This window comes from Nicotiana tabacum, chromosome 19, assembly GCF_000715075.1.
Source record: "Nicotiana tabacum cultivar K326 chromosome 19, ASM71507v2, whole genome shotgun sequence".
NCBI classification, from domain to species: Eukaryota; Viridiplantae; Streptophyta; class Magnoliopsida; order Solanales; family Solanaceae; genus Nicotiana; species Nicotiana tabacum.
Genome location: NC_134098.1, coordinates 118,972,193 through 118,982,379, shown reverse-complemented (window position 1 = coordinate 118,982,379; position 10,187 = coordinate 118,972,193). Strand labels below are relative to the sequence as shown.

The window sequence follows — 10,187 nt, the reverse complement described above, 5'->3', positions numbered from 1 at the left end:
GAAGAAACTTATCCTTTCGGTATTCCGTTATGGATAAATATTACCCATGATAGAAGATTATCTATATCTGGCACAACAGCTTAGAGTAGCAGCTTACAAGCAGCTTACACAGCAGCTTGCAGTAACAGCTTACACATCAGCTTGCAGTAGCAGCTTACACAGCAACTTCCTTTCTTTTATAAATAAAGGAGAATTCAATTCATTATGTACATAAGTTTAAAATTTAAATAATATATCAGTTTATCTTTATACTTGTCTTTTCTTTACTGTCTTTATTTTATAACACCAACAAATTAAACACAATTTCAGCGAAAAAGACAATAGTATAAGAGGATCAAGCTCTTTGTCCTCCAAATTAAGCCCATATGACGTCCGTTTCTACCGACGTGTCCGCTGCATGCGGCTGAACAAGACACGTACTACTCTTCCACCGTTTTCCTCCGTACATATATAATAAATAGCTTTAATTTCCCAAATAATTATTCTTCCTCACTCACTACTTTGATTTACTTTACCACGTATATGTATGTACTCTCTCGTTTTCTAATTCCTTATTCGACTAGAGCTTTATCTTCCACTTTCACCACTCACCTTATAGACAGTAGCCCTCATCAGTTTTCTCCCTGCAGTTTCCTTTTCGCTACTCGAAATAACACCACAAAGAGAAGAATTTCCGACGGTGATAGTGAGATCAATGGCGTCTGGTGGCCAAACATTCCCACCCCAGAAACAGGAAACTCAGCCTGGCAAAGAACATGCCATGGACCCCACTCCTCACCATTCTAGCCAGGATTATAAGCCTGCCAACAAGCTTCGAGTAATTCATTTACTTCATTTTCTTTCCTCCAAGTGTAACTACGTACTACTATGGCCTTTAGTTTCAAAATTAGCAGGATTTAACATATTACAAATAACTAGTCTTATTTTATTTAGGTTATTAATCTCACATACTTTCTAATTATGGAAGATCATCTTGTATAAACGAACAAAATATGAAGAAGGCACAATATCATACCATAATTTTGGAGGTGTTGATAGAGCATGTGCATGTAGGAGAATGTTCCTCTATAGGCTAGTTTAGTGAATACGTAGTGCTCTTACTTTATTTTGTTAATATGAAAAATAATCTATGATCATTTATGAAGGACAAGGTAGCGCTGGTGACAGGAGGCGATTCTGGCATAGGACGAGCAGTCTGCCATTGCTTTGCCCTAGAGGGCGCAACCGTGGCCTTCACTTACGTTAAGTCTCAAGAAGAGAAAGATGCGCAAGACACACTTGAATTGCTAAGACAAGCCAAAGCTGCTGATGCAAAGGATCCAATGGCGGTGCCGATTGATTTAGGATTTGATGACAACTGCAAGAAGGTGGTTGATGAGGTTGTGAATTCCTATGGGCGAATTGATATTCTGGTGAACAATGCTGCAGAGCAGTACGAGGCTACCTCTGTTGAGGAGATCAATGAGGAGAGGCTTGAGAGAGTCTTTAGAACTAACATCTTTTCTTACTTCTTTGTCACTAGGTTGGTATTATTCTAAAACAGTCTTTAGAACCAATGCTGCAACTAACCCTCTCTAAAATAGTCTCGGTGACTGCTATAGTAAAGTCCTGTTAGGACATATATTATAACATAACATAAAAATTCTGATATTAAATGGGATTAATAACGTTTTGACAGAATTCAAATGATGTTTTGGATGAAGGCATGCTTTGAAACACATGAAGGAAGGTAGCAGCATAATAAACACAACATCAGTGACTGCATACAAGGGGAATGCCAAGCTTCTTGATTACACAGCTACAAAGGGTGCAATAGTTGCATTTACTAGAGGACTTGCTCTTCAGCTTGTTGAGAGGGGAATACGTGTTAATGGCGTTGCCCCTGGTCCAATTTGGACACCACTGATTCCTGCTTCGTTTACTGAAGAGGAAAGTGCGAATTTTGGGAAACAAGTGCCAATGAAAAGGGCTGGTCAGCCTATAGAGGTGGCCCCTTCGTATGTTTTCCTAGCTTCTAGCCCTGAATCCTCCTATATAACTGGCCAAGTCATCCACCCTAATGGTAACTTGGAACCTTTACATAGCCAAGCTCTGCATTGTTATGTTTAATACGTTGCATTAGATTATTAGGGTCTAAAATTTGTTTTGTTGGCTTTGCAGGTGGGACCATTGTCAATGGTTAAAGCCTCTTTGCGAGTCTTATCGTCGGTTTCATGCAAAGCTGGGATCCGTTTTGTGATAGTTTTAAATGTACGAAGTATGTGTTTGTATGTTTTGTACCATGGTTCTTGAGTGGCGTCAATAAAATAATACTCCACTTCTCTCTTCAAGATACTGATCTCTTTTGCCTCTTATCTGTGTCTGCGTTGCGCTTAAAACAAAGTTCCGCTACTGTTAAATATGGTCTGGACGAAACTGATAGCAACCATAAGGATCTAAGAACTAGGAAGATTCAACAACTATATAAATATAAAATAGGAGGAACGTCCAAGAACTAAGAAATTCGGAATTAAAATTAGTGTAACCGTGTCCTTCGAACCATCAAAACTAGGAATCTTCTTATTGCAATTGATGTTTTAGAAGAGAAATGAGAAGTATAAAAAACTTTTCTACAATGCTCCAAGTTCAAAGACCAGTACGTGGATGGCAGGGTTTTGATGTTCCTTAGATTGCGAATGGTCACAAGCTGGCACCTCCATATCTATATTCAAGAATGCAGAGAAAGATCTTATGACAAACTGCTGCCTATGGGTATTACAATCAGGAAGTGCCACTAAATAAAATCTCCACGCCATTTCCACCAATTCCAGCAAGCAAGCACTGGAATCCGCACGTTTCTAACTCAGCTATCACTTTATCAACAACTGTTCCTGACAGAACTGGAAATTGTCGTCAAGGAAAGTTAAAAGAGACTAAAAGATCAAATGTGGGGAACTCGGCAGCAAGTCTCATATAAAGCAGCACATGATATATACAATCTATAGGGAAGACTATTATGTGTCGAGTTGGTTTTCAAGAGAGGTCAAAGACCAAGTATATATATCAGCAAAGGAGAGATGGATATAAAACACTCTAAAAAAGCTGCAGAAAATGAAAAATTTGACAAATAGTTGGGACAAAAAGGATGTGAGAACGGTGAGTAGGTGTAGAAGCAAATATCATATATTCCTGACCTTCCTTAGGTCAAGCAAGGATTGCAATTCTACCTTCAGATAAGATATTGGTTCCACAAGCTTTTGCTTATGCCACCATGTGTAAAGCAATGGCGCTAGTGATAAAGAATCAAATTCAGACACACTTAAACACAGGTCAAATTTTCTAGGTATATAGAGATCTGTCCTAGTGAATAACTGTTTTACCCTTCCAGAGATGTTCAGGGACCTAAACTTTATGTGTGCATGAACTTCATCAGTTATTACAGAAACCCGTGTATATCAATGAAAAACAGTATGGCGAAGCAGACACATTAATCAATGTATCGGATATCCAGTACCCCATCAGCCAATGCAGCGCATTTATGCAGCCAGATAAAGCAGATGGAGTGTAAAGGTAAAATGAAAAATGATGAAAAGTCACATCCTGGAGCAATTAAGTCTAACGCCAAAAATATCAATAATGAATGGAGATACCATATAAAAAGCACATTCTGAATAGAAGGCATTTATCAGAAGGAAGATAAATGAAAGGATACGGGTTGGTAATAATGTCAAAACACAGCCTCCACCACCAGCTCCAGTTAACTTGGAAGATAGTTTGTACTTTAGAGTTGTTCGAAAAACAGTTTCTATAGAAGCATGGCTAACACCCATGCACTGAAGCAATCCTTGGTTCATCTCCATCAACTCTTCCAGTTTCTCTTCTTTCTCAGTTATGGCTAGATCATCCGGGACAGGTGATTGAATAATTGCAGCCACTTCACTACTGATAGAATCCACTGCAGTAAAAACAGAAGCCATAGCAGTCGGATGCCTCAAGGTCCTTTCTGAGACGCTAGCTACCAATGCCTTCGTATTTCTCCCGACCTTTGTGTTAGTGATCAGCATTTTAAGTGGCATGTTTGTTTTGAGGCGTGTCAAAGCGCCTGACTTAAACTTGATCATGTTTCCTGTAAGTAACATTTATAGGTTGTGAAGTTATTAGAATCCTGACATATCCTTCCATAGAGTTCTGAAAATTAGAAGTATTCTATATTTCTTAACAATAGAAGAAAAATCTACCATGGAAAATAATTTAGGAACATTAATTTACAGATACCTTGGTGTTAGAAGGAGGAACATGAAGAGCAAGTGACTATCCAAACCACGTCTCCCAAAGAAAAAACACATAAAAGGAGAAGAATGTCAAAAAACTGCCAATGATGAGAGAGATTAACATTGTGACTCAGGAGCTTCCCTAAGAATAGATCTTCCATTGCCATGCAGGAGTCAATTCTACAATAGCTCGTCTGTTCTAATTAGATTTCATTTATCTTCATGAATAGCAAATTCAGATTCTCTAATGGATCTAAGACGTCATTGTAAGTTTTGTAACACTGAATATAAAAAGGACATATATGTAAAGTTTAATTGGTAGAATTGCAAAAGAAGAAGAGAGAACGATTCTCGTCTCCCTGAAAACAAAAAGTTTTAATAATTGAGCAATATAGAATATGCAAGGTGAATAAAAAAAGAAATGTAAGTAATTATATGTTAATATTCGCTATTAGCATCTCAAAAAATATCTGCATATGTTTTATATTGTGACTGCTAGGATCTTTTCCATGCTGACTGTGCCCACTTCTCCTGAAAATGAAAATTTTCTGCCTCGACCACCTCCATCATGTCTAAATAGCTGAAGACTCAAACAAGTGGAAAACTAACATAACCTAACTGGTAAGACAAGGTTTCTTTTATATATATTGCGCCATGCAATATGAGTCCAAATCAAAAGTTAATTCACTGTCAACAGTAGTAAGACCTATTTTCGGTGGACATCAGTCTTGCTTCAAGTTCCTTTCTCTGTTAATACGGGAGGGAGCTTAGTGTTTACATAGTCTCCTGTTCTTGTTTGATTCTGGTGTGATGAGGACAAACTTCTCTCATTTCTGGCACTATAACATATATAGCTTTCAAGCGAACACTGAAGATGACTTTTATCATACGACAAATAACTGAGACACCTAGAGAAATTTAGAGTTGCTTATATAGAAGATAATATAAGTGTTGCTAACATAGTTAAAATCCATAATTAATCTCACTAATTCCTCATAGATCACTAATGATACTTCTTTATGTTGCTCGGGCTCTCCGGAAATTTCGCCGGATGCGTGCAAGATCCTCCAAACGTAGTGCATTTTTGGAAGATACGACACGGGTACGGCATTATTTTGGAGAGGTGCGCAACACATTCATATCATGGTTCCAAAAGCATAATTAGTTTCACAGTGCAACTGTTTGAAGTAGATGTTCTAGATGAATATAGCAAGCAAATTTTACAAAAAGGTAGGAGAACACAGAAAACTATCTGCTGGTCTAACATAGGGAAGGAAAGCCTAATGAATTCTTTATGTGAAATTTCTGAAAAAGGCAATTCCCCTTAGATTAAGCTGTTATTCTGGAGTCATTTTAAGGTGACTAAACAGATATAAACTGAAAAGTCTTATAGTAACACAGAAAACTATCTGCTGGTCTAACATAGGGAAGGAAAGCCTAATGAATTCTTTATGTGAAATTTCTGAAAAAGGCAATTCCCCTTAGATTAAGCTGTTATTCTGGAGTCATTTTAAGGTGACTAAACAGATATAAACTGAAAAGTCTTATAGTGGACTATGGTTCTACTATTTATAATCTGAAGTATCTATACTATATTAAAAGCACGAAGCCCCTATCGAAATGTCGTTCGCCTTTTTTACCCTTCGTATAAACATTCCGTGTTGGATAAAATTGTAAATAGATATTTAGTGTTTGTTTTCTTATTAAAAAATCAAAATTTTCGTAAGATTTAAAAGGAAATGGAGGAAGAGAATGAGTAGGTTTCAAACTCATTAAGGTCGGTTCATATTCCAGCAATGTCACTTTAGGAGTTTTTTTTCCTTTAAGTATAAAAAAGGAATAAAAATTACAATTAATATTTTTATTTTTTTACTTTTTACTAATATTTAGGATTTTGAGATCTACTATGAATTTTTCACTGTGACTTTTTGTTACTCCTATTTCTTTTCAATGCAATTAGATATTACAATCTCCCACGTAAGGAAGGCACTAAAACAAACTCCTAATAGAGTTCTAATTTCAGAAAAGATTCATATTCATATGAAGCTATATGAATGGCGAATAAAAAAAATTTGGAACAAGTTTTTCATTGAAAATAACCAAGATGAACTACTTCACATGACACTGTATGCAGTTGTATCCAGATGAACTAAGCATTCCGTCTTGCTTTAATTGTATGAGTTAGCCGCTTTATCAATATTTCCTCAAGTACGAATATCAGTCTTTCCTGAGGCCAATGATCTCTATCATCACTATCATTGTATGTGATTGTATTTATGTAGTGTTAATTTTGAATTAATCATCTGGGTATGTTTGTATTTTCAGTCCCGACCTTTCTTCTTTTATGTATCTATTCTTCTATTGTTTCTCTTCCTCTAAATTATCTATATTATGAGTTTTCATTCACAAGATTTTTTCGAATAAATTTGAGTTGGAAATTTTTATTGCATTGTACTGCCAATATGTATGATGAGTATGGATTAAATTAACTCTTATTTCTTTTATTTTATTCTTTTTTATTGATTAAGGAGCGCAGTTGATTAAATTTGAGTTAGAAATTTTTATTCTTTTACTTTTCAAGGGTAATGACAGGACCAAGCACCTTGATTAATATGTTAGAATATTTTTGTCAATTGTCAGACAATTCTTATAGTATGAGAGCATTTGAATTATAAAAGCTCAACGGTGTCTATAAGTGAAATGAAATTTAGGAAGCTCCAACTGTTTTTTTTATAAATTCCAATTTTAGTTTAAATGAGGATCAATTTGTTCTGGCACAACATTTAATATTTAGCTCATAATTGTACTTTGTCTTTGCTTTTTTATTAAATTCTACATCATTTACTGCTTTAATTCTATAAATAGTTATTTATATAGCGAAGAATATAAGTTTTTAATAATTTTTTTTATTATTGACGCAATATTCACGTGCAACGCATGTACTCTAAAACTAGTAATGTTTAAAATTGGGAAGCTTTCAAGTTAATCACGTGCCTTTTCTTCTTACTGGCATCCACAGATTCTTTAAGATATCTTCTTTATTTTGCTAATTGCTTATTAACTCTAAATTCATACCTATTTCTCACTTCTCAATCACAAATTAGCATATATGCATTTCACCCGATTACGCAAAAAGTTGAGATATTTCCCTGCATTAATGCCCCTTTTCAGCTTGACTTGGTGTTTTCTTTGTTCTGTGATTGCTTGACATATCATAAAAGGAAAGAAGACATAGTAACTATGGCTATCGTCACATACCATACGTGCTCACTGTGTTGTCAATACCAGATGGCTTCCCATGAATTATTTTCTCTCCCTCGAAAGCCCATTTATTCACCAATTCCAGCTCATTCTCTCCAAATACTTGCCAACCTTGGTGGCTGAAATCCATAGTTACTGAATCTGACAACGCAAGAATGGCCGCAGAGAGTGCAACACAGAAAGCTGCAGACGAACCCAAGCCTGATCCCAGTGGAAGCTCAGAAGAGAGCACTGCTTTTGCTGGTTTGCATCTAATTAGGCAATTAAATCGAAAGACAATGTGATAATATGAAGTCTGTTTTAAGAATATTAAGAGGTCAAGTAAAGGGAATTGAAGTTAATACCCATGGATTGAGGTGAACAGCCAAAGAAAAGCTGTGACACCAGCAGCGAGCCCTATCTTTGCCTCAGGAATGTTGTGCTCATCAACTAGAGAAGCAATTAATTTAAGAGTCTCTAGTGAGCACGAGGAAGGTGGAATCTGAGTTTCCGAGTTTGGAAAAGCCTCTTTAATTCTTGCAACTGGCCAGGAAAATTCTAATGACACATCCTTAAGCTGGAGGGTTAATGTTTCGTCATTATCTATTCCCCAAAGAGATTAAGAAGAAAAGAAACGCATTAGTGAAAACTAACTGAAGAAACCATTAAACATATTAGGATTATCATGAAAAGGAAACAACAGTTTGGGTAAAAGCAATTTTTTCTTTTTGGTCTTACAAAGAAAAATAATCTGCTTAGACTAGTAAAATTTGAATTTTAACAATTATCATATTTCTCAGACTGCTATCTTAGTTCATCCATTGTAAAGATAGATCCAGCATATGCCACATATCCTAGAGGTCAGTTTAAACTCCAGATAGATCTCATCTCAATATCAAAGCAGGGCAGGGAACAATGAGCATAGGCAATACATTAACCAATCAGCCGGTCCCATTTAGTAACAAAAAGCCTATAATTCAATGATCATTATACATACACAGACACTTTATTATATAATTATACATTTTTACGAAACTCAATGTCTCTTTCGAAAAATCATTTTCCAATATTTGATCAGATATAAAGTTGGCAAATGGAGTATAAGATACCCATACAAGATGTAGGATAAAGTAGGAGGATAGTGTTGTAAGGTTATTTCTTATCATATAGGACGATAACAATGTCTAAGTATTAATTGAAGTAAGGGTTGGATATTTTAAAAAGGAAATAGAAGAGAACTGGAAAGGGTAAAATTGAAGAGCGTTACTATCAAATGTCAATTAGCAGGCCCAAATACTAGATCTACCAGCACACTGAGCTCAATAAAAGCCTCAAACACATTATTTATGAAATTGAGCAACCTCAGTACGGAATTATAGGCAGGAAATTAGATTGAGAAATCATAATTACAGTTGATAATAAATAAAATTGAAATTGAGGAATGGAATAGAATGTATACCAGCAGGAGTAGGGAAGCGAAGGGAGACGTAAGTATAGAGATCGATGGAGGCGGCAACGGCAGCTGATCCGTGAACCACAGCATGTTCTCCAGCCAATATTATTTTCCCAGGGGCTCTTGCTCTCACCTCCATTTTCTCTCTCCCTTTTTCTGTTAGTCCAGATACGAAACTGTGCCTATATATAGGTGATGGTCTTGAGTCAGAAGGAGACTGCGCTTGGTCGAGAATGGCTGCTGCAGCTGAATCCTGACTGCTGGACTGCTCGAGTGTTGCCTACCTTGTTGGTTAGTTATGGCGGAGAATTTTATTAGAAAGGTCACAAATTTCCTTCTGATTCCTCCTTTTGGTGTTAAAAAAAAATATTCCTCCTTTTGTTTGTTTCTGACCCCCCGTACCAAATCACTCTCATCATGGACGGGAGGTTGGTGTCACTAAATTATATTTATCGTATGGAAAATATTAATAATAATAATAATCATAAGTTAAATATTTAGTAAATTTTTAATATATTTATAAAATCTAATTAAAAGTTATTGCGTAGATTTGCCCTAATGCACGAGACCGTTTTTTTCTTAAAAAATCCTGATCAATTAATCCTGTTACAAATCATGGTGCTCTCTGATTATTATTTTTGTTGCTAAATTAGGACAGAAGAGGAGCTTTAGCGTAACTGTTAAAGTTGATGCCATGTGACCTGAAGGTCACGGGTACAATCCGTTGAAATAGCCTTTTATAGAAATGCAGGGTAAGGATGCGTACAATAGACCCTTATGGTCTGACTTTTTCCCGAACCCCGCACATAGCGAGAGCTTAGTGCACCGGACTATTTATTTATTTTTTTGTTAAACTAGGGCAATTGGCCGACTAAGTGGAATATTGATTGATTCTTCGCAAAACGCCATCTATTTGGACTGTTGCCGCCTGACATATAGGGCTATCAAAGTCATGTTACATGTAGCATATTGACGCCTGCCAATCATGCCCGTTTAACCTTTTATATATCTCTTGCTTTAACACATAAAAACTATGTGAATGTTTAGTAACATGAAAATGTATTCAGAATCAATTGAAAAATTGTAGTGGAACTTAAACAAATCAAAGAACAACTACATATGAGCTATACATGCCTTGCACTAATTTAAATTGATTTCTGTAGTTGTATGATAGAGGCAAAATTTTGAACTAAACAATTTAAGCAAGCTAATTTCAGAAGTAAATCTGGAGCTGTTGTAATTTG

General features: G+C 35.9%; 2 protein-coding genes across 2 annotated transcripts; one reads left to right on the top strand and one right to left on the bottom strand.

Moving 5' to 3' along the window:
* Positions 1 to 487: 487 nt before the first annotated feature.
* On the top strand, positions 488 to 2,330 carry LOC107829823 (NADPH-dependent aldehyde reductase 1, chloroplastic). The gene is made up of 4 exons (XM_016657287.2): positions 488 to 817; positions 1,146 to 1,522; positions 1,704 to 2,062; positions 2,161 to 2,330. The coding sequence occupies exons 1-4, from the start codon at positions 695 to 697 to the stop codon at positions 2,181 to 2,183; spliced, it is 882 nt and encodes a 293-aa protein (XP_016512773.1). The 5' UTR covers positions 488 to 694; the 3' UTR covers positions 2,184 to 2,330.
* Positions 2,331 to 2,532: 202 nt separating this feature from the next.
* On the bottom strand, positions 2,533 to 9,357 carry LOC107829822 (mevalonate kinase). Its single transcript, XM_016657286.2, has 5 exons — positions 8,950 to 9,357; positions 7,856 to 8,093; positions 7,509 to 7,762; positions 3,692 to 4,105; positions 2,533 to 2,879 (listed from the first exon to the last, which is right to left on the bottom strand). Exons 1-5 carry the CDS (start codon positions 9,080 to 9,082, stop codon positions 2,761 to 2,763), a joined length of 1,158 nt encoding a protein of 385 aa, XP_016512772.1. The 5' UTR covers positions 9,083 to 9,357; the 3' UTR covers positions 2,533 to 2,760.
* Between the last annotated feature and the right edge of the window lie 830 nt (positions 9,358 to 10,187).